At 36.9% G+C, this 26,022-nt stretch overlaps 1 protein-coding gene across 1 annotated transcript in view; it reads right to left on the bottom strand.

The window, feature by feature from the left end:
• Positions 1 to 26,022, bottom strand: part of ASCC3 (activating signal cointegrator 1 complex subunit 3) — a 362,528-nt gene that overhangs the window by 296,857 nt on the left and 39,649 nt on the right. Inside the window, exon 4 of the mRNA XM_002714874.6 lies at positions 23,943 to 24,496. Within this exon, the coding sequence (XP_002714920.3) occupies positions 23,943 to 24,496 (554 nt within the window). The remainder of the gene's footprint in view (positions 1 to 23,942; positions 24,497 to 26,022) is intronic.

The following is a 26,022-nucleotide window of genomic DNA, read 5'->3' as shown; positions in this document are numbered from 1 at the left end:
GAGTACCAGTCTGAGTCCCCATTTACTCTATTTCCAGTCCAGCTCCCTGCTAATGGGCCTGGGAGAGCAGCAGCAGATGGTCAAAGTTCCTGGGGCCCTTCTATCCACTGAGAGACCAGGATGAAATTCTGGACTCCTGGTTTTGGCCTGGACAAGCCCTAGCTGTTGCAGCCATTTGAGGAGTGAACCAGAAGATGGAAGATTGTCTTTGTGACTTCCCTTGTCTCTGTCTGCCTCTCAAATAAATAAATCTTTAAAATGAACATGTAAGGAAAATTAAGCTTCAGAGAACTGATATAATAGTTCAAAGTTACACAACAGTATAGAATTGAGTTGTGAAATGATATCTGAATCCAAACATAAAGAAATCTGCACCACATTAGGGTAACACCCTCAAATATTTCCAGAAACTTGTAATATGAAATGAACACAGAATATATTGTGCATGAATAATGATACCAAAGTAGGTAATATAAAAGATATTAATATATAACTCATGACACCACCCACCTACTGCCACCAAGAAAAAGGTGGTATGTGGTTGAAAGGGTTTCAGACAAGGATAAAAGCTATAATAAAAGACACTGTATTTCCTTCTTTTCCTCAGCATATTATTTCACTTATTTGCCTGCAATAAGAATATGATATACGGACTGCTGGGATCCCTGAGATGTGTCCAGAAGATAAAAACTATTTCCACAATACTTAGTCTAGTTTTTTTTTTTTTTTGTAAACTTACTTTCTGTGTTGATATTTGCACTGATAGTGCAAAAGCAATGGTAGGTAAAACTGCCAATGCCTAAGGACAAATCAAGCCAACAGAATTAAATTGTATTAGTAATAATCATATTCTTCAGCGTGATCCAAGCTGTCACAAAGCACCAGCCCTTTTCACTTAAGGGGTGGGCACTTGGCACTGCAGTGAAGATGCTCCTGGGAGGGCAGCACCCCATGTCAGAGTGCCTAGGTGCAGGTCAAGATCAGCTCCCAATTCCAGCTTCCTGCCAATGCACACCCCAGCAGGCAGCAGAAGCTAGGAAGATTTTTCCAGGTAACACCATTTTGAGTTGAAATAATGAAGACAAACCATTATTTTGTTATTCAGTGTTGGGTATTTGGCAGATATTTTCTCAAAATCAAAGAAGTGAGACTGCTACACCAGGAAAACTACTGAAAGGAATTGTTGCCAATGATAAAATTCAAGTTTTTATGAGAAAATTACAAATTTGAAAAACTTGTACTTGCCACTATAAATCTTATTATTTTCTATAAATCTGGCTATTCACAGTAGCCAAAAGATGGAGACAATCCAAATGTTCATCAACTTATGAACGGATAAACAAAATGTGGTATATCCACACAATGAAATCTTACTCAGTTTTAAGGAGTGAAGTAGTATACAACATGGATGAATTTGTAAAACATTTTAGTAGCCAAAGAAGCCATTCCCAAATTAATAATAAATGTTATTTATACCAGCCCCAAATTAATAAGAAGTGATTCCATTTGTACAAAACATCCCAAATAGGACAATCTACAGAGACAGAAAGTTGATTGGTAGTACTCTAGAGCTGGAAGGGGAAGGAGGAAGGGCGTGGAGCATGGCAGTTACAAAGATGCAGGATATGTTTTCAGGGAATGTAAATTTCCTGAAATTGTGGTCATGATTGCACTTTTATCCACACGCATAGTAAAATAATGATCTATGCCCTTTTAATAGGTGCCCATATGATATGTGAATTATATATCAAGAGAGCTATAACTTATGAACTTAAAATATTAAAAGTTTAAAGTTATAAGCAAATCACTTAAGGGTTGAAAAATAAAGATTAAATATAATTTTCCCTAAACGTATTTTAAAGGAATATTCTGATTTGCTGTTGGATATAAGCCCTGTGCTTAAGTCAAAGTGTGGTATTAAAGATCCTGCAAATTTAAAATCAGATACCTGAAATACACACCTGTATACTGGCTTTTTCTCACACTGTAAATAAAATGATACTAGAAAACACTCTACATGCAGCATGAACTGTCATTTAAATCCTATCAACTCTCAAAGAATTTATTAATTCTTAAAATGCAATCACTTATTCTACAAGAAAATAATGTATAATGGCAGACATATGTTTATATTTAATATTGGCTACTCAAAGTTACTTACTCCAAAATGCAATGTTCATACATGATAAATTTTAGTTAAAATGTCTAGTTAAACAATTTTAGGAAACCACTAGTATATAAGAAAACATAGCATGGGATCACAACACAAAGAGCTCAATATTTCTCAAAAATAACACAACTAAATCCTACAAACAAAACAAGAAGGCAGTTTTGGTGTCAAAAGCAGGATTTCCATGACTCCAAGGCAAAAAATCCCAGGAAATGGTGATGTCAGCTGCCAATTAGATTTAAACAAGTGCCAAAATTAGCCTTCCCGTAACATCTGCCACCTTCATCCATATTGAGAGCAGGTGCAGTTCTCATTCAAGATTTGCACTACAAACTAATTTGGCACTCAAAAAGTGTCTGTAGTAAAGGTACAGCTGTCTGGATCATTGCTCTGTACACTCGTGCAAGTTTCCAATGCATCAAATTAAAAAAAAAGAGAGAGAGAGAGAGACAGGGAGGGAGAGGTTAGCTATGAGTACAGAAGTAGACAATCACTGAAGAAATTAAAAAAAAAAAATGCAGCTCTCAAATAATGAAAAGGAAGTTTCACTAGCCTGGCTAAAAACTATGAATCTGAGATTTCAGGGAGTCACAACAGATACAGATGGGTAACATATAGATAAATAATTAAAGCCATTATTATCTGTTTTTTAAAAATTTGGAGAGAGACAGAGATAGACAAGGGGTCTGTCATCCATTCGTTCACTCTCCAAATGCCCACAAATGCTGGGCAACACCAAAGCAAGTAGCCTGGAACACCTTCAGGGTCTTCCACGTGAGTGGCAGGGACTCAAATACTTGCGCCATCACATACTTCATCTCAGGCTCTGTATTATCATCAGAAAGCTGGATCACGAGTGGCGTAGCCAGGATTCAAACAAGGCACTCTGATATGGAATGTGGACATTTCAATCAGCATGTTTTGTTTTGTGTAAGATTTATTTATAGATTTATTTCTTTTAAAGGCAGAATGACAGAGAGGGACAGATAGACACTGATCTTCTATCTACTGGTTGACTCCCTAAATGACCAGATCATCACAGCTAGGCTGGCAGAGGCAAGAGACAGGCACCCCCATCCAGGTCTTCCACATGCATAGCTGAGGGCCAAGTAGTTGGGCCATCCTTCACTACCTACCTAGGAATATTAGCAGAAGCAACCAGGGCACAAGATGGGACTCTGACATAGAATAACATCGCGCCAGCACCGTGGCTCAATAGGCTAATCCTCCGCCTTGCGGTGCCGGCACACCGGGTTCTAGTACCGGTCAGGGCACCGGATTCTGTCCCGGTTTCCCCTCTTCCAGGCCAGCTCTCTGCTATGGCCCGGGAGCGCAGTGGAGGATGGCCCAGGTCCTTGGGCCCTGCACCCACATGGGAGACCAGGAAAAGCACCTGGCTCCTGGCTCCTGCCATCGGATCAGCGCGGTGTGCCGGCTGCGGCGGCCATTGGAGGGTGAACCAACGGCAAAGGAAGACCTTTCTCTCTGTCTCTCTCTCTCACTGTCCACTCTGCCTATCAAAAAAAAAAAAAAAAAAAAAGAATAACATCGCATTGCAAGCGATAGACTGTATAGTTTTTAGTGTTATAAAACCTTTTCATTAAATTTTAAAATTAAGTCTTCATTAAATTAATGAACGAAAGTAGTAAAAGTTAAGCAATAGTCTAAATTCCTGCTAAGTCAAAAACAATTATTTTAGAACATATACAGAATAATTTTAAAACAGCATCACTTCCTTGTTTCTTCACAATGCAACACTTAATAAAAATAGTTTTCTTATCTCTCAAGAAAGGTAAATTCCACTTTCTGCCATATACCAAATTATATCATTGCTAATACAATAGGAACAAAGCTATAGAGAATGCTATATTCCCATCATAACATCAAATGAATCACAGATATTATATCACCTTAAAAATAAAGTGAAAAGTTCTATTAAACCTTTAAGGTAATACACCATCAAAAATAAAACTATAAACCCTATGAAAACTGGTTAAAAAAAAAAAAAGGAAAGAAAAAGGAGGGGGAAGGGTGCTAGTGTTGTGGCACAATGGGTTTACACACCTTGGGGCCCCTGTACCCATGTGGGAGACCCGGTTGAAGTTCCTGGCTCCTGGTTTCGGCCTTGCCCTGCCTTTGCATTGCAGCCAATTGGGGACTGAACCAGTAGATGGAAGATCTTAATCTCTCTGCTGTCTCTCCCTCTCTCTCTATAACTGACTTGAAAAATGAAAAACCTATTTGGATTAGAGTCAAAGATTTAGAAACAAAACACTACTGTGCTCAAGTTATTGTGCTGTTTGAACTCTGCTTTTCAGACTATTTATAAATATTGAGCAAAAAATTAAGTAATCATTAAAATAGGCTTTAACACAAATATAAATTCAGTATGTAAAAAAGGACTGTCACTCCCATTCTACTTCCATCCAAGAATTCATTAAAGGTAAAAAATAAGTCTATCTGAAGTCCAGAAAGATTTCTTTCAAAAGAGAGCTCAACTATTTTTCATATCAAATAGTTCATGGGCATTCTGAAAATGCAGAGAAGGCAGAATATCTTGATGTACATGAGGCAATCTTTTCTTTTTTTAAGGCCTTATTTATTTATTCGAGAGTTAGAGTTATAGACAGAGAAAGGGAGAGGCAGAGAGAGAGAGACAGAGACAGAGATCTTCCATCTGCTGGTCCACTCTCCAAATGGCTGCAACGGCTAGAGCTGGGCAGATCTGATGCCAGGAGACTGGAGCTTCTGGGTCTCCCACATGGGTGCAGGAGCCCAAGTGCCTGACCCATCTTCTATTGTTTCCCCAGGCCACAGAAGAGAGCTGGATCAGAAGAGAAGCAGCCAAATATGAACTGGCACCCATATGGAATGCAGGCTCCACAGTTGGAGTGTTAACCTACTATACCACAGTGCAGGTCCCCATGAGGCAACTTTTTAACTGCAATAGGTTTAGGTAGATTACAAGATTATCAGCCACCAAAGGTATTATCCAAGGATTGGTCAGGGTATTGTACTGTTGAATAATTCTATCATAACATATCAACTTGAAGGCATATTAAACCAACTATACTAAGAGTGTTAACATCATCCATGATTTATTAAGACTTAAACTTTAAAATCAAGATTTTTAAATTTTCTGAATAATCTGACATAATCTGGCTAGTTATAATAAGACATATTAGAAGTAAACACAAAACCCCACAATTCAGTTTTAACGTGTCAGTGGTAATACAGTTTGTCGGCCAGCGCCGCGGCTCACTAGGCTAATCCTCTGCCTTGCGGCGCCGGCACACCGGGTTCTAGCCCCGGTCGGGGCGCCGGATTCTGTCCCGGTTGCCCCTCTTCCAGGCCAGCTCTCTGTTGTGGCCAGGGAGTGCAGTGGAGAATGGCCCAAGTCCTTGGGCCCTGCACCCCATGGGAGACCAGGAGAAGTACCTGGCTCCTGCCATCGGATCAATGTGGTGTGCCGGCCGCAGCGCGACGGCCGCGGCGGCCATTGGAGGGTGAACCAATGGCAAAGGAAGACCTTTCTCTCTCTCTCTCTCACTGTCCACTCTGTCAAAAAAAAAAAAACACAGTTTGTCAAATATCCCATTTAATGTTACTACTTTGGTTGAATCATATTTAGAGTGCTCAGTTCAATTCTAATCTATACTTTCTAAGGAAGTTACAACGAAAAATTAATGAATAAGTAACCGAGATGGTAAAGAGACTGTTTAAAGGTGATATTACATGGAAAACTAAGGGAACTTGTGATATTCCACAAGTACTACAGGTAAGACTACAGTAGGACACAATGTTTCATTTCCAAATACTTGAGGGGCTCTTATAAAATTCCAAAACAGACATATTACCTAGTTTTCCAAATAGAAAACTATGGCAAATAAGTATAAATAATCACCATAACTGGAAGAAGTGATCATACTTTGGAGACATCCAATACACTGGTTTTATTCCAATAAGTAACAAATCAGTATTGTTTATCCAAGACTTTGCATAATTATTCAAAGTAATACCAGAGCCCATTTAACTATTTCTCTAAAAATAAAAGGACGACTAAAATAAACATAAATCATTTAGTATAGTGTAAATTTGTAGCTGTCTTTACTATAGGTTATTTAAACTAGAATTTCTAGTACCAGTCCCTTTCTAGATTAAAATTTTCAAAGCTTTAATATTCTTGAAGTGTAGGATACAGAAAACAAAACAAAATAAAGATATATCTATGAAACATTTTCAGTAGATACAGGCTGAATATTCCCCATCTAAAATGTTAGGGACTAGGGTATTTTAGATTTTTTTCAAATTGTGGACTATTTGCATTTACATATGAGATATTCTGGGTAGGGTACCCAAGGCTAAATGAACAATTCAATGGAGATCCTTAACAGCTGTAGTTAGACTCCTGCATCCCATATTAGAGTACCAACTAGCTACTCAGTTTCTTATACAACTTCCTCCTATTGTTACCCTATGAGGCAGCAAGTGATGGCTCAAGTACTTGGGTCCCTGCCATTGACATGGAAGATCTGGATGGAATTCAGGACTCCTGGCTTCAGACTCATCTAGCCTTGGCAGTTGTGGGCGTTTGTGGAGTAAATCAGTGAGTAGAAGATCTCTTACAAATAAAATGAAAAATAAATAAAAATTAAACATGAAACTTCATTAATGTTTCATATACATCTTACACAAATGGCCTGAAGATAACTTTATAGAATGTTTTTAGTGCATCTGTTTTGCCTATGACTGTCAGATGACATCAGGTGTGAATTTTCTACTTGTGCTGGCATGTCAGTGATTTTGGAGCACTCAGATTTCAGATATTTGAATTAGGGATGGTCATCCTATAGTAACTGTTACTACCCATTCTGTTTGGAGGATACTCACTCGGAAATTTGCTAATGAACATTTTCTAAGACTCACTATCCTTCATCTTCCTCAATACATCATTTCCACATTGCTAACTCCGATGAATCCTTGAAACTCACCGTTCCTTTGATATCCTTGAAACATCACTCCTTAGATATATGTCCTACCATTCTGGCTGCTTCCTTGCAGTCTTCTGGTTTAGGCTTATCCTCAACTTCCTATTAAATGTTATAGCTCCTTAGGGTATTTCCTCCATATTTTCTCATTAGCTGTTCACACCCAAACTATTAACCTCCATGAACAAGTATATGCTGAAAATCTATACATCAGTCCCAGATCACCACTCTAAGCACCGTATGTTAGTTGCTGAGTTAACATCTCCAATTGGAGGACTCAAGTTTTCTCAAAATTTTATGTCTGGAACTGTCCATAGGTTCTCACTCACTATACCCTTTTCTGAGTGTTTTATATTTTTTTTTTTTTTTTTTTTTTGCAATTCCTTTCAGTTACACAAATGAGAAGCATTAAAAGTCCTCCTTAACACTTCCTTAACTCTCTGGTCTCACCCCATCCCTGTCATGTAACTTGTTACCAACTATTCTTGATTTTATCCACTGAACAGATTTCAAGTCCTTCTGCTTGTCTGTTTTAAGCTCCCAAGCATTTGTTGCCTATACCACTCAAAGGTCTTCTAAATAGCTTCTCTGCATCTTTGCAAAATATTATCCAAACCATTTTCCATATTACAATCAGAGTGAACTGTATGAAATTCAGATCTGATCATTGTATGCTACCTTCCCTCCACCTTTTGCCAAAAACTCTCCAGTGGTTTCCCGTTCTAAAGATGGAATCCTGAAATGATTATAAAACAAAACATAGAAAAAGTTAAACTAAGATTCAAAACTACTTAATTATATACAATCACATTTTTCTTGAGTTTCAACAGCATTACTGTTATTAGGATAACTTTTAGCTTAGCATCTTTTCTCTGTCCCCCCCCCCCCAAGATTTATTTATTTATTTGAAAGGCACAGTGCCAGAGAAGGAGAGAGAGAAGAGGAGGTAGGGAGAGATCTCTTCAGTCCACTGGCCCATCTTTCAAATGGCTACAACAGCCAGGGCTGGGCCAGGCCAAAGCCATGAACAAGCACTCCATCAATGTCTCCCACATGGGTGGCAGAGGATCAAGTACTTTAGCTATTTTCTGCCACCTTCTCAGGGAGCTCAGCAGTGGATCAGCCAGGACTCAAACAGATACTCTGGTAAGGAATTCAGGCATTGTAAACAGTGGTTTAACCTGCTGCATCATGCCAGCCCCAGAACAGCATTTTTTAAATCTTCTACTTTGATGTGTGTCTTATGATAAACACAGATACAACACAGGCATATAATTTAAAATTTAAATACATTCATATTGAGACTGTATGATCAAAAATTATTAGAAGGAATGGTTACAAAAGAGATAGTGCTTTAAAATATCTTTGTACTATTGAAGGTTTTTTTTTAAAATTAACAATTTTCTGATCAAAGAATGCCTTATAATACAGATCTATATTTAATATAGTGTTGTTTCTAAAAACATTTTAATGGTATTTCTGAAAACTTTCTGTGTTTTACAAAACTTAAGAAAAATAAAGATTACTATAACTCACTGATATCATCATTACTCATATTTTCTAATCTTTTTTGTGCTTGCATCCTCAGTCATCAACATCATTACCCTTTGTCAATTAAATAATTTACTGTATTTATGAACACTAGTATAATATCACAGTTTAGCACAGGAAATCTGGGATCAAATAATGAGTATACTGTTTTTCAGCTTTAGGACTTTAAGTATCCTCTCCAAGCCTCTGTATTCTAAACTGTAAGGAGGACATAATCTTCAAGTGGAATAAAATGGACTGAATAATGTATGTAAATTTATTTGACCAGGTGCCTTACTATAATAAGCAATTAACTTTAGGTGTTTAGCATTACTAAAATAAATGGTCATAATCAAATAGCAGAGTAAGAAAAGTACACAAAACAATCTGTGTTATGATAATTATGAAAGCAATATCTAACATTTTTACACTACTTTAAGTTGCAGGCAAAGTATTAAGTGCCTTACATACAAAGCATGCATTTTCTTACTCTTTTGATATGAAAAAATAGGAATCTTTTATAAATGTATATAATATTATTGCACTATCATTCAAAAGTAATTATGGCAGAATAAAACTTTGAAGAATACACTCCAGGGGCCAGCATTGTATCACAGTGTATTTAAGCTCCACCTGCGATGCCAGCATCCTATATAGGTGCCAGTTTGAGTCCCAGTTATTCTACTTCTGATGCAACTCCCTACTAATGTCCCTGGGAAGGCAGCAAAAAATGGTCCAAGTATTTGGGCCCCTGCACCCACATGGGATACCCAAAAGAAGCTCCTGTCTCCTGACTTCAGCCTGGTTCAGCCTCAGCTGTTGTGGCACCTGGGGAGTGAACCAGCAGATAAAAGATCTTTTTTTTCTCTCTCTCTCCCCACCCCCGTCCGTAAATCAGCTTTTCTAATAAATACGTAAATAAGTTTTTAAAACAAAACAATATGCTCTAAAAGTACATAATAATATGACCTAGTGGGAAACTCATGAATGCAAATATTAACAGAATAACTTTGATATGCATATTTATTTTAGCATTTTTTTCAAGGAGGTAGGTCCACTTGCAACATGCATTTTCTTCTGGTAAAATTAAATACAATATTTCATACTATGTTATAAAAAGCAACACTATATTCAAACCACAGCTCCAACTAAAACTTTAATTATTGGTTAGATCACAGCTTTTAGTTAAACTTCCTGCTTACTCCTAAGTATGTCTACATTTCAATTTGTTTTCTAGGATTGGAAGAATCTTGGGGGTTGGCATTTGTGGCACACAGTAACCCAGTTAGGCTATCTACTACCTGTATCTCATATAAGCTCTGGTTCAAGTCCTGGCTACTCCACTTCTGATCCAGCCCCCTGCTAATGTGCCTGGGAAAACAGTAGAAGATTGTCCAAGTGCTTGGGCCATTGATACCCATGTGGTGACCCAGATGAAATTCCTGGTTCTTGGTTTTGGCCTAGATCAGTCCTAGATGTTGCACCACATGCGGAGGAACCAACAGATGGAAGATCTGCTCTCTCTCTCTCTCTGTAACTGCACCTTTCAAATAAATAAATCTTAAACATAACCAAAACAAAGAAGAATTTTACAGTCACCCTTCACATACACTTTCCTAATTTGAGAGACAGAGGGAGAGAGAAATACAGAGATCTTCATTCACTGACTTACTCCCCAGATGTTCACTATAGCCAGGACTTGGCCAGGCAGAGGCCATGAGCCTAGAACTCCATCCTTTCATCTATTCGGGCATCAGGAACCCATGTAGTTAAGAGATTACCTGCTGTTTCCCAGGGTGCAAATAAGCAAGAAGCCAAATCAGAAGCTCAGTAGCAGGGACTCAAACCACACATTCTGACATGAGAATCAGGCATTCCAAGCAGCAAATTACTCACTGTGCCAAGTAACTGTCCATAAGCAACCTTCCAGAGATTTGTTTCCTCATTTGTTAAAAAGTTAAAACTGTCTGATAGGAAGTGCTCAATAAACAGTTACTTCTATTTCTTATAGACAATTTTTTCCTGCAAGTGAACACCCAGCATATTTGTGCCTATGGATGACTCATGCCACTGCTAGAGAACACTAATGGTCAAAAAATCCTTAATGCTAAATCCAATCAGTTTCACTGGAACTTTCACTTTATCATACTAGCTGTAACCTCTGGTTTAATAGGTTTATCTCACTCACCAAATGTAGGATGAACACCAGAAATTTTGTAAACAAAAAAGTCCTTTATCATCTAGACAAAAGCACCTCAAAACTAACAGTGCAAAGTCTAATGGTTAAAAATTTAAACATTACTTATTTCCTCTTTCAAAATCAATTCTTCATATGAAAAATCTTTTCTTGTTCTTTTTCTTGCCAAACATGATTTAATCACTAGGGAATCAGGTAGATATGCAATATTTTCTAAAACAAAATATTTTAAGTCACTAATATGAATATTTAATAACAGCAACAGAATGACTTTTTAATAATTTAATCATATTAGTGCTCTTTGGTCTAGTACCTAACTCAAAGCAAGATATAATCCTAAGGATCTATAATATGCTTTTCAAGTAGAAGAAACATGGCATTTTGAACTAAGCTACTTAGGAAAAGGAACAGCAGTGTACACACAAAAACTAAAATTTTAATTGAGCATCTAAATAGTCAGATTTATAAACTGGAGTAGACAAGAGAGATATTGCTTTTCAACGAAGCTCATTTGCTTATATATCTTGAAAAATGAGCATTTTCTCCTAGAGTATGCACATACAATTTTAATATTTGTATGAGATTTATTACATTTCATAGAAGACCAGCATAACATGTCTCTTTCCTTACTGGCACAGACAATAAAAATAACAGCATTTATCAACAGGCTTTTTTACTTGAGGAAACAGTAAAAAACTAAACACTCTACACAGAAATTCAGTCCCCAAGAATATTATATCACACATTACATTGGGGGTTGCCACTTGACATACAAAATGCACACTAAGTTATGAAAACTAAAATTCATATAAAACCAGAGAAAGGACTAATGTTACCAAAACAAAGCAAAATATAAATAAGGCTTAACAGTAATATAAAGAACAATGACTTTCTGATTGCTGTAGTTTTCGGCTCTTATAATCATCAAAATACTTATAAAAGCTATACTAAGTTATTCTTATTAAAAACTGCAGCTACATTAACATAATTAATTTTTATTAGCTTGATCAAATTAGCTTTTCAATTTTATTCCTAAGTAAAAAGAATCGTTTATTGGTTACTGATTGTGACAGTGCAGTTAGCATGTAAAAGCTACATATTACGTTTAGATGTCCTATAATCTTCAAATGCTAGAGTATTTATAAATCTTTTAAACCTTAATTTATCACAAAAAATATGAATCCTAATTATAGTCATTTTACTTTTTAAATAAAAACACACAAAAGAATTTTACTTTTAAATTTATTTATAAAATTATCTTTAAAAATTCCATCTTTTTACACTCATGATAGGAAAGAACATCCCTTCTGAGAAAACAGGTATTATCATTTTAATGACATAGAAAAGATGGCTGAAAATTCATGCTTTAAAGTACCTTCTTTGGCAAGACAGAAAAAGATCCAGCTCCTTGCTAATGTGCCTGGGAAAGCAGCAGAAGATGGCCTAAGTGCTTGGGCTCCTGAATCCACATCGAGACCTGGTGGAATTCCTGCCTCGAGGTTCCAGCCTTGGCTGCTGTGGCCCTTTGGAGAGTAAACCAGCAGATGGAACATCTCTCTGTCTGTCTCTGTCTCTTCCTCTCTTTATCATTCTGCCTTCCAAATAAATGAATAAATTTTAAAAAATGGGGCCGGCATAGGCCGGCGTTGTGGCACAGCACATAATGCTCCTGCCTGAAATGCTAGCATCCGATATGGGTGCCAGTTTGAGTTTCAGCTGCTCCACTTCCAAACCCACTCTGTGCTAATGTGCCTGGGAAAGCAGCAGCAGATGACCCAAGTGCTTGGACCCTTCACCCATGTGGGAGATGTGAAAGAAGTTTCTGGCTTCTGGCTTCAGAGTGGCCCAACTCCAACTGTTGCAGCCATTTGGGGAGTGAAGCAGCAGATGCAAGACTGACTCTCTCTGTAAACTCTGCCTTTCAAATAAATAATTCAATCTTAAAAAAAAAAAAAAAAAAACAACTGGATCTGCGTTGTGGGATAGCAGGTTAAGCTGCGATGTCCCAGTCCCTGATGTTCCATTTCCCACCCAGCTCCCTGTTAATGCACCTGGGAAAGCAGTGGAAGATGGACCAAGTGCTTGGGCCCCTGCACCCATGTGAGAGACCTAGAAGAAGCTCCTGGCTCCTGGCTCTGGCCTGGCCCAACCCCAGCCATTAAAGCCATTAGAGTAGAGTAAACAAGTGGATAGAAGATCTCTGTCTCTCTCTCCTCTCTCTTAACTCTGACTTTCAAAACAAATAAATATTTAAATAAATACAAAGTAAATTTAAGTGCTGTCAACCAAGAATATAACCCTCTACTAAACTATTATTCAAGAATGAGGACAACATTGAAGTATTTTCAAACATACAAGGACAAAAAATGTTATCATCCACTGACCGTCACCAAATAATTTTTATGGAAGTACTGCAGGAAAGCAGAATAATCAAGCCAAAGCAAAGTCCCAGAATATAAAAAAAAAAAAAAAACAGTGAACACTCTAATAAAATATGCTAGTAAATTTATTAGTTATAGACTCTAAAACAGATAAAGCAGTTATCAAAAAATGAGCTTGGTAGATTTTTTTAGGTATTTATTTTTTCTTTTCTTTTTTTTTTTCTTTGACAGGCAGAATCAGACAGTGAGAGAGAGACAGAGAGAAAGGTCTTCCTTTTTTCCGTTGGTTCACCCCTTAAATGGTCGCTACAGCCGGCGCACAGTGCTGATCCGAAGCCAGGAGCCAGGTGCTTCCTCCTGGTCTCCTATGCGGGTGCAGGGCCCAAGCACTTGGGCCATCTTCCACTGCCTTCTCAGGGCCACAGCAGAGAGCTGGACTGGAAGAGGAGCAACCGGGACAGAATCTGGCGCCCCGACCGGGACTAGAACCCGGGGTGCCAGCGCCGCAAGGCGGAGGATTACCATAGTGAGCCGCGGCGCCAGCCTATTTTTTCAAATGAACAAATACTCTAAACAATAATAGTGTAAAGTAGAACAGGAAGGTATTCAGTGGATGGAGGAAATATTTATTCTTAAAATAAATTTAAAACTATATTCACCCTCCAATGGCCACCGCGGCCGGCACACCGCGGCTGGCACACCGCGCTGATCCGAAGGCAGGAGCCAGGTACCTGTTTTTCACTTCTCACAAAATGGACAAAGAAGCCCATCTATTTCCTATTCTAACTATCCAAATACATGCATTTTAAAACTCACGTTGTTCTATACATTAAATAGCATATTTATTAATATATAAAACTAAAATAAATTTAACTATTTTTGTGAAAATAAACAATTTTAGATTTCCATATAAAATGGAAAAAGTACATATTAGAAATTAAGAAAAAAGAAATATGATAAAAGAAGAAAATGTTAAAACCTGTGTAACTCTGAAAAAAGTTCTGAATTGACAGTTCACAGGGAACTGAATATTCGATAAGTATAAAAAGTGGATAATGTCACTTAAAACTTTATAAATTATTTGTAGTTTGTACTGTGTCATAGAAAGTTATTACAGGGGTTATTATTGTACTGTGTAATAGAAAGTTATTACAGCACTGTGGTGTAGCTGGTAAAGCTGCAGCCTGCAGTGCTAGCATCCCATATGGCCAACAGTTCAAATCCCATCTGCTCCTCTTCCAATCCAGCTCTCTGCTATGGCCTGGGAAAGTAGTGGAAGATGGCCCAAGTCCTTGGGCCCCTGCACCCACGTGGGAGACTCAGAAGAAGCTCCCGGCTTCGGATTGGCACAGCTTCTGGCCACTGCGGCCAACTGGGAAGTGAACCAGAAGATGGAAGATTTTCTCTCTCTCTCTCTCTGCCTCTCCCCTCTCTGTGTAACTCTGCCTTTCAAATAAATCTTTAAAAAAAAGAAAATTATTACATATTCATATATTCAAAAACAAAGTCATAAATAAAATAAGAAAATGACTGTGAACATCAGGACAGCCTTTATTTATCTTGTGAGAAAAAATGTGTTAGGCAAATTGTTGTTGCTTGCAGAGAATTAGATAAACTGTATTTTCAGAATAACTAATGGTCATTATTTATAGGTATTTAATCTAGCATAACAATTTAACAAATATATAATCAAGGTCATTTACCACTTAATTAGGATAACCTGGATATAGACACTATTTATCCCTCACATACTATCAATTATATATGCAGCAAGATTAGAGAGTTTCCACTCTACATTTAAAAGCGTACTTTCCAATTTCATTTACATGGTAAATAGGAGCTTCCTTGATTGTTTATAGGAAGATATACTAACTTTAACTGCTCGCAAAGAAAACAAAGGTATAGTCATTATACATACATGTATTTGTGCACACACATACACACAAAATTGAACAAAGTGTATTAAATCTTACATATTTAAGTGAATACAGCAGTTTCTAAATCTAATAAATCATACGTAATTATGCTTACAAGATAACAACACATTTAAAATCTTTTAACTCATCTCAAATATTAACAGAAATTTATCAAATTATTAATAAAATATATTTAATTTTTCCATTTTAATTTAAGTAACTCAATATATAAAATTAAAGCATTCCCTCCAAACTAGAGTTAACATTAATTATATCAAATACAACTTTCCTGAAAACTCACCTTCCAAATATATGTATGAAATTTCTCAAAGGAGAATACTGAAGATAATGGAAGTTCATTAAACTTTGTTAGATTACCTTTTTTAAAACTATTTTACTGTATTATAAACTTGGCACATGGTAGAGAATAAGTGACTGACTGAGTGAACAGCATCAGAGAAGTATGAAGTATGAAAACATGCCCTACTCCATGAACAACCCTTCCTCTTAAGAGCGAAAGTTTAGAATCTGTTACTGCCAAAAACTAGAAACAGCAAGTACTTTTAAGTTCTCACTGTGTGCCTAATATATTTATAATATATTTATTTACCTGTACTTTTAAGATCATATAAGACCTCAAAAAGGGGTTGACAAGTAAAGTTCTAAATATTCTATTTTCTACCATTTCCAAAAGTGATGACGCAGCAAATCTCACTTCTTAACAAAAGACCTCATTATATTTCAAAGGCCCAAACAATGAAAAAGGTATACCTGAGTTGCAATCTCTCCTCATGTACCCTCTACCTAGACATCCTGGTTATAGCCCCTGGACCACCCTTTTTCCATAGGTATCTCTTCAAATATTATGATCATCCTCCCTATTCTACAACTTTCTCTTAAAAAAGATAACCAACTGCAGTTTTTCTTCAAACATTCATCAGAAGATAGTTTCTGCTTCCTTCACCAAGCTGATAACTCTCCTTCATACATCTTTAGCAGGACTATAGCTTCCTTGTGTGACAGTCAGGTACATCTAAAGAGCACAGAATTGAACTGCATTTTCTTCATAGTTTTTAATAACATGACTATACAGTGTGACAGTTATGTAAGACTCTAAAAGAGCCAAAACACAAGAAACTATATCTGTCGGGTGACACTCTGAGTACTTCAAGTGCATTATAGCATTATCTTCACAGCCAGCCTATCTGGTAAGCATTATCGCTTTCTACAAATAACAACTAGGAAAACAAGCTTACAGAAGTGACTTGTCCAAGTTAAACATTTATAAGCCAGAGAGGTAAGACTTACACATGTTTCTAATCTCAAAGTCCATGCTCTGAGTCACATGAAATAGCAGCTTCCAGAATGACTCAGATTGAATTTATTTTTACAGAAGTGGCTGCTAAAACAGATCTTCCTTTCTGGATTAACAGTACACCCAGAACCAAGTATTAGACTTGTATTTTTCTATCAAATCACAAACCATCATTTTTACAATTTTAGCCAAAAATGAAGGAAAAGGAGAAACCAATGTACACTCAAGATAAACAGTGCTTTCCTAATATAGATTACAAAATTTAAAAGACCTGTTATAACAGGTGAAATACTTCCACTATCTTGACAATTCATAAATGTCACATTCAGCTAATAGTAGAAAAGGTGATTTTTGAGTTTTCTTCATGAAAGTTTCATCCCTTTCAAAGTAAAAAAGCAAATGACCAAAAAACCACCAACAAAATCAATGTGGAAATAACAAGAACCTTAGGGAGAAATGACCATCTCACTTTGGAGCATACACAAATTAAAGATAGAGAAAAGGAAAAGGTCCATCTAATTCAAAGAGTATTCCATCCAAAACCAATGAGATTGAAAAAGAAAGAAGTCTATCACAATACCAGATTTCAAGACATATGGAAATTAAAGAGACCCAGAATAGCTAAAGCAATCTTATACAACAAAAACAAAGCCAGAAGCATCAAAATACAAGATTTCAATACACACTATGGGGCAGTTAATATCAAATCAACCTGGTACTGGTACAAGAATAGGCATGTAGACCAACAGAATAGAATAGGAACTCCACATACCAATCCACACATCTAAAATCAACTAATCTTTGACAAAAGAGCTAAAACCAATCCCTGGAGAAAGGAAAGTCTCTTTAACAAATGGTGCTGGGAAAACTGGATGTCCATGTGCAAAAGTATGAAACAAGATCCATCCCTTATACCTTATAAAGGAAATGAACTCAAAATGGATAAAGGATCTGAATCTATGGTCTGATACCAACAAATTTCTAGGGGAGAACATTAGAGAAATTCTTCAAGACATTGGCATATGCAAAAACTTCTTGGAAAAAAGCCCAGAAGCACAGGCAACCAAACCTAAAATAGATAAATGGGATTACACCAGTCTGAGAAACATCTGCACTGCAAAGGAAACACTCAGCAAAGTCAAGAGGCAACCAACAGAAAGAGAACATATTTGCAAACTATGCAACTGATAAAGGATTAATACCCGAGTCTATAAAGAGCTCAAAAAACTCAACAACTACAAAAACAATTTAGTTAAAACATGGACAAAAGACTGGAATAGGCAGTTTTTCAAAAGGGGAAATTCAAATGGCCAACAGACACCTGAAAAAATGCTCAGGATCACTAGCCATCAGAGGAATGCAAATCAAACCCACAATGAGGTTTCATATTTTAAATAGCTAGCCTTTAAAAACAACATTATTCTGGCACAAATTATGTAGTGGCACAGCAGGTTGGAGACCTGCTTGGGAAACCAATATCATGCATCAGTGCCTGGTTTGAATCTCAGCTACTCTGAATTGATCTGGCTTCCTGGTAATGTGTCTATGAGGCTCTGGATGATAGCCAGAAAAACTGGATTCCTCAGCTTTTTAGGTTTTGTTTAATTTTTTGTTTTATGGTTTTTTTTTTTTTTCTGTGCAACTTGCTAAACTCTTTACTTAGTATAGCGATGATCGTCTGTATAAAGTTAATAGAAAATGTATCTTAGTGGAGAATGGGACTGGGAATGGGAAAGGGGAGGTGTGGTGGGAGAGTGGGTGGGACAGCAGGTACGGTGGGAAGAATCACTATATTCCTAAAGTTGTACTTATGAAATGCATCAAGTCTGTATTCCTTAAATAAAAGGTTTCTTTGAGGGGAGGAATAAATTAAAGAAAAAAAAAAAACCTGGGTTCCTGCCACCCACAGGATAACTAGAATGGAGTTTCTGGCTTTCAGCTGTTCTACCCCCAGCTATTACAGGCATTTGGGAAGTCAATCAATGGATAGGACATATCTCTCTCTCTGTTTTTCAAACCAATTAATTAATTAATCTTTTAAAAAATATTTATTGTGAATTTGCATTAGCTCACTAAACCATATTCAAGGGCCAGCATTGTGGTACAGTGGATTAAGCAGCTGCTTACAGGGCCAGCATCCCATAAGAGTACCAGTTGGAGTAACAGCTGCTCTGCTTCTGAAAACAGTTTTCTGTTAATATACCTGAGAGGCAGCAGATGATAGCCCAAGTACTTGGATTCCTCTCATCCACACAGGAGACCCTAATGGAGTCCTCCTGGCTTCTGCCCGGTGTAACCCCAGCTGTTGTGGGCATTTGGGCAATGAATAAGCAGATGGAAGATCTCTCTCTCTCCCTGTCTCTGTGTCACTATGCCTCTCAAATAAATAAATCTTAAAAAACAAACAAACAAAAAAACCCTATATTCGAGGGATATATTTGCTCCCCCGGATGGCTGCAACATCTGGGAAACTGAACATTGAGGAACAAAACTGTTTTCAACATGTAAGTTGCTTCTGATATGTTTTTAAGTTATATGTTAAAGTATGTTTCTATGGCTCTAAATTTCTGACATAAAAAAGGTTATTTAAATAGTCCATTTTAAATAAACATTAAAATTAAAAGAAATTACGCTATAATATGAATTGATTACCCTTTAAACACCTTTTCGAGACTTAAGTGAGAAGTACAAAAGCACACAAACAACATATGAAAAAAAGCATATGCCAAAGTGAAAATATGCTGGTCAAGAACAATTGTACTCAAGCACTTTTCTACTGAAGCATCACTTCCTAATTATACGGGAAATGCTATAACAATAGAATATAATTGCACAGAAATGAATCTAGAGTATAAAGTATGAATAACCTATACTGTAGAACAAAAAACTGTCACAATTGTTCATTTTCATTCATACACAGGAAACTGAAAACAGTGAGGAGTGGAACCATTCAATATTCTACTACTCAAAGCCATGGAACAATCTGAAATACATGTTAAGTTATATATTAAATGACACTTAAAAAATCATTGAACAAGGCCATATAGGGTTCAGAAAGGCTGTACTTTAACATGATGTACAAGGTCTACTTTATTTGGCTCTTACATATATGTGATATTCTCTGACCACACTACCACTGCATCCCTTGTTTCTTGCCACACACCCCGTATCTTGCATTTTTGCCAGATCTCTAAACACACTCAATTCTTTCCCCAGCATGAAATACGCTCTCTACCTTTCCTTTTTTTAAAATTTATTTTTTAATTGAAAGATTAAGTTACAGAAAGAGAGAGAAAGAGAGAGAGAGGGAGGGAGGGAGGGAGATCTTCCATCCACTTGTTCATTCCCCCAAATGGCTACGACAGCCAGGGCTGGGCCATGCCAAAACCAGGATCCTTAAACTTCATATGGGTCTCCAACATGGGTGAACGGAGCCCAAGCACTTAAGCCATTTTCTGCTGCTTTCCTAGATACAATAGCAAGGAGCTGGATAAGAAGTAGAGTGGCCAGGATTCGAACTGGCACCCCTATGGGATGCTGGTGATGTAGGCAGCAGCTTAGCCTCGGTACCACAATGCTGGCCACAACTCCCTACCTTTTTGATTTGCTTGGAGAAAGTTAACTCTAGTCATATTTTAAGATTTGCCTCAGGCTGGCACTGTGATGTAGTGGGTAAATCCGCTGCCTGCAGTGCCAGCATCCCATAGGAGCGCAAGTTCGAGACCCAGCTGTTTCACTTCCCATCCAGCTCTCTGCTATGGCCTGGGAAAGCAGTAGAAAATGGCCCAAGTCCTTGGGCCCTGCACCCTTGTGGGAGACCCGGCAGAAGCTCCTGACTCTAGGCTTCAGATCAGCACAGCTCTGGCCATTTCGGCCATCTGGGGAGTGAACCAGCAGATGGAAGACCTCTCTCTCTCTCTGCCTCTCCTTCTCAATCCGTGTAACTCGGACTTTCAAATAAATAAATAAATCTTTAAGAAAAAAAGATTTGTCTCAAAGTTAACCTCTTCTACAAATAGTTTCCCTACCATATTATCCCCTCTATAACATTTTAATTTTTTAAAAAAATTTATTTAAGTTATACAAGTTTCATATATTTCACATACAGAGATTTAGGAACATAGTGGCACCTTATCCCTACCCTCCCTCCTGCCCATAAGCCAACCCTTGCTCCCTCTCCCTCTCAGATTCCCTATTTTAATTTTTACAATGATCTATTTTCGGTATACTCAGTGATTGCTCAGTTAGCCCTACTCCAAGTAAAAGAATTGAACAATATAGTATGAAGAGAAAAAACAAACAAAAACAACTACAAATACTTTATTCTTACCATATTATTCCCTCTAAAGAACCTATGGCATTATTTTATGGCACCATTTTCTCTGTATATAGTATCACAGATCCTCTGATATTTCAGTGATACTTGTTGATATGTCTCCTCCTGCTAAACAAGTAATTCTGAGAGCAAAATCATTATCTTATTCACCCTTTCATATTCAGTAACTAAAATCCTATCTAGTAACATTGTAAGCATATAAAAAATAATGATGGATGGATGCATGAATTCAGTTTAACCTTGTAATGAAACAGATCATGAAAAGTTCTTGAGAAATAGCAAATATTTTCCCTCCAACAATCAGGTACACTCACATACTTAAAAATTGTGGTAGGTGCTGGTGTTGTGGCGGAGTGGGTTAAGCCCTTGCCTATGATGCTGGTATCCCATTTGAGGGCTGGTTGAGTCTTGGCTGTTCCACTTCCAATCTAGCTCCCTGCTGATGCACCTGGGAAAGCAGCAGAAGATGGCCCAAGTGGTCAGCCCCTGACAGCCATGCATGGAGTTCCAGGCTCCTGATTCTGGCCTCACCAGGCCTAACTGTTTTAGCCATTTGGAGAGGGAACCAGTGACTAGAAGGCTGATCTCTCTCCCTCAAATTCTTTTAAATAAATAAATCTTTATAAAAATTTGTGGTCAAAAATTAAGAAATAGGGGGCAGCATTGTGGTACAGTGGGTTAAGCAGCTGCCAAAGACAATGGTGTCCCATATGGACTCCAGTTTGAGTCCTGGCTGCTTTAATTTTGATCCAGCTCTCTGTTAATGAGTCTGGAAAAGCAGTGGAAGATGACCCAAATCTCCGCACTCACATGGGAGATCTGGATGAAGCTCTTGGCTCCTAGCTCCTGGCTTTGACCTGGCCCAGCCACAGCCATTGAGGTCATTTGGGGAATGAACCAGCAGATGGAAGATCAGTCTCCCTCACTAACTCTTTCCAGTAAAATAAATAATTTTGTTTTAAATTAAAGAATATAAACTCTAGATATTGAGAAATAAAAATAGTAATTTTTACAGTTCATTCATAAAATATCCATTAGTTTGATGTTTGTAAGTTCAATACACTATAATCATAACTGAGTAACTGCTATATATCTAATTATGATAACCAAATATCGGTAACACTTTTTTATCAATCACGATTTTTAAAATAGCATTTTCAGAATGTTATAGAAAGCTCACTTAAAAACATGGCATAGATTTGAAATAAATTGAACCAACTATAAAATATTCAATTGAGACTGATACAGAATTAACAACATAGTACTTTGCTTTCAAACTAATGTTAATCAGCATAAGACCTATTACCACCATGGGTCCAGCCCTCCAATTTTTTAGTTAGCTAATTTCATAAATTAATTTTTCTCTGAAGCAAATTGTATTTTTTATCTGTATTCCTGATTGATACTCCATGTGACTTAAAAATTCTTTATTTTAACAATCTTAACAAAAATAATCATAGTTATCATCATGTAATGAGTATTATATGCTATTATCACTGCACATAAAGTATCACATTTAATGCTCATACCAATCTGTATCTTTGCATTGGTATCCCCTTGAGAGTGTCCAACAAGGAAGGCAAGCTTCTGAGAGTCTCAGAATGAATAAGTGGGAAAGAAAAACTATGCAATTTCAGTCTCTGCCTCAGGGATGGGTGTTGTGGTGCACCAGATTAAGCCAGAGCTTGGGATGCCAGCATCCAGAATCAGAGTGTAGATTTGTGTACTGCCTATTCTGCTTCAGATTCACCAGCATTCCTGCTAATGTGTCTGGGAACACAGCAGATGATGGTCCAAGGTCTCGAAGCGGGAGACCTTGACAGAGTTCTGGGATCCTGGCTTTGCCCTGGCCCAGACTTGGCTGTTATAGGCATTTGGGGAATGAGTAAGAGAATGAAGAGCCTTCTTTTTAGGCCTGTCTCATTTCTGTCACTTTGCTTTTCAAATACATAAATCTTTAAAAAAAAAAAAAAAAAGTCTTGGGGCTGGCACTGTGGCACAGCAGGTAAAGCCATGGACTATGATGCCCACATCCCATTTGGATGCCAATTCATGTCCTGGTTGCTCCACTTCCAATTCAGCTCCCTGCTAATGGCCTGAGAAAAGCAATGGAAGACGGCCGAAGTGCCTGGGCCCTTGCTACCACTTGGAAGACCCAGATAAAACTCCTAGCTTTGGCCTGGCTTAGCGCTGGCCATTGTGGTCACTTGGGGAGTGAACAAGCACAAGGAAGATCTCTTTTCCTTTTTCTGTCTCTCCCTCTCTGTAACTCTGACTTTCAAATAAATAAACCTTAAAATTTCTCTACCCTATCTACAATATACACCATCTTTCTTATACTTTTATCCAATATTTTACTCAATCTGTCCAGCACTTAAATTGGGTTGGCATTATTTAAATTTATACTAGGAAAGAAATATAATGTGAACATTGAGTAGAAAAGCAAAAGTCTCAAACTTTTCATTTGACAAAAAAACTGATCCATCACTGTGAATGACATAACCAAATTATGGCACTAAAAGGAATTAAAACATTTTCCTTTATGTGACAGGAAAAACTTACAAAGACACAACTCTTTATTGAAAAAGTTATATAAAATACCAAATAGTTCAATTATTTCTACATCAATCTGTTACTCAATGGTTGTTTCATAGAAATTACTCAAAAACTTATTTCTAAATAAGTCACTTCTTACATAAAATTTCAACTACTTTGAAATTTATTGTACTTTTATCACAGAACTCTTAGAAATATCACGTTCTGTACAAATGTTAACAATTACTATAGAGATCATATAATTTGTTGTTCAAAACTATACAATTTTTAGAGTTAAAGGGGCACTACTAATTATTGTAATGTAACAACAGATTTAAATAGGACTATCCTGGTACCTGGGACATGTGGACATTTAACTACTGCTATTCATTACACTTAGATTCCTCCTATGACTACCTAGTAGAAAAGTATACACATGCTTGTTCTATAAAACCATTTGAGTAGTATAGTACAATTTTAAAGGAGTGGTTTCTTTGCTAACTAACCACATTAAAAAGGCTACTTCATTAAGAAATTCACATTAATATTAAAATGCCAGTAACTTCAACAATACCTCATCCTGAAGCTCATCACCACTTTTAACAGAAGCAAGCATATCATATAAAGTACAGCAAAGATCTTCTATTCTTGGTGCTTCAGTCATTTCCTTCAAACTTGTATTCAAGTACTTCTCAACTTCACACCACAAAAAGGAGCCATTTGTTTTTTCCACTGGCTTGAGTTCTGGAGTGCAATGCTCATGTTCATTCAAAAACTTCTGATAATCTAGGCTTATGGTTTTCTGGGATTCACCATTTACTGGCAATTCATCAAAGTGGTCCAAGTCATGCATATCAAATGAAAATGCTAAATTTTTGCCAAAAAAACCTCCATCACTGTATTCCTTTGTTGTCAACTGGACAAGAGCAGTAAGATCATCTTGACTAAAATGAGAAATAATTCTATTAGTAGCATTACAAGCTTCAGTGGCAGACGATGATGGAAAGGGACCAAACATCTGTTTGACAGCCTTTGTCTCCGTATGACCAACAGAGTCCTTCAAGTGAAACGTCATGAAGAGAAATGCAGCCCCGCTTTCAATTGCTTCTTTCCCATTATCGGTTCCAACTATTCAAGGACAGAAGAAAAGGGTATTAGCTCAACTGAATCAGGTTTCAAATTACTTTTTTCAAAACAAAACTACTATGAATATTCATCTGAGTTAAATCTAATGGTCACATATACTACAAAGATAACTAAGTTAGGAGCAGAAAAATCCAACTCCAAATTCCCAAAGAACTATTTTACATGTATAAATCATTATCAATAACTACCCTTTATAAAAGTACTTAATTCCATCTGAACCAATTCCATCTAAAACCAATTTGAGACACTAAAGTTATTTGAAACAAAACTTTAAAGACTGATTTGATAAGCTAAATAAATCAAAGTAAAGCATAAACTAAATATCTGAATTATAAATTTTTGGAGATGGAAATGTCAAAGATCTATGACTTTCTTGTTTATCTGAACTATAAACTTGAGAAAGTAAAATGTATATTTATGTAGCTCTCATTCACAACTACTATCATCATTAGGATATATGTTTAAAATAAAATTAACCATATTATAAAACAAAGTAAGCTGCTGTTTAAAGAGCCCAGGGGTAAACTTCTTATCTAAATTAAGAGGAAGTAAAGGATCAGGTCCTAATTTCTTTAAGGCATTAATTCCTTATGCCTAATCTTCTCAAATAAAACAAAGAAAAACAAACTGTATTTGTGACATAGGTTTCAAATTCTTAGACTACATACACAAAATGTTAAAATCTTCCACAAGTCTTAAGATCAATGTGACTTACCTGAAATAATCTGGTCAAGTTAGTAATATAATCCATACTGCCATCACCATGAAGGCATAACTCTAATGTCATCACTCACACGTTTGAAGAGTTCACAATAGCTTAATCCAAACTCATACAGCATTTAGCTGACCCCATCAGTTTTTTTTTTTCAAGCTTTACTATCTATTATACCTTTCTTTAGCTGAAAGGGATTTCTGAACATTTAGAAAAACAAAGCAAAACAAAACAGATCTTGTACTAGTCTATACTGATGCTCATACCCTTATCTTCTCCAAGGCCAATGTTCAAATCCTACCTATGTTTCAGAATGAGTATGATATTTTGGCCATTTCTATATTGTCTCACTGTATCTAGCCACAAGTGGGATTAATCAAAATCCAAGCCTCCCTGATATCAAACTAGTATAATTTTACAGTATACCACACTGCCTAACTTTTTACTGCATCTGCTATTTCTATGTATGTAGAGGACTAATAGTTTAGATGGACAAACATAAGCACTTTACAATATCTATATCTAAATTCCTCAAGTATTAAGTCAACTTTTACTACCATATAAAATATAGAACATTCTCTGACATATAGTAATTCTTTCTCTTATTTTATTTCTTTGAGTGAAAGAGGAACAATAAGCTCTTCCGTCCACTGCTTTATTCCCTAAATGGCCGGCGTGGGCCAGGCCAAAGTGAGGAGCCTGGAACTCCATCAGGCCCAAGGACTTGGGTCAAATGCTGCTGCTTCTCCAGGTGCATTATCAGGGAGGCAGACGTAAGGACTCGAACTGGCACTCC

This window comes from Oryctolagus cuniculus, chromosome 5 (genome assembly GCF_051225735.1).
Source record: "Oryctolagus cuniculus isolate XC-2025 breed Fujian yellow rabbit chromosome 5, ASM5122573v1, whole genome shotgun sequence".
Classification (NCBI taxonomy): Eukaryota; Metazoa; Chordata; class Mammalia; order Lagomorpha; family Leporidae; genus Oryctolagus; species Oryctolagus cuniculus.
This window is presented reverse-complemented; position numbering and strand designations above follow the sequence as displayed.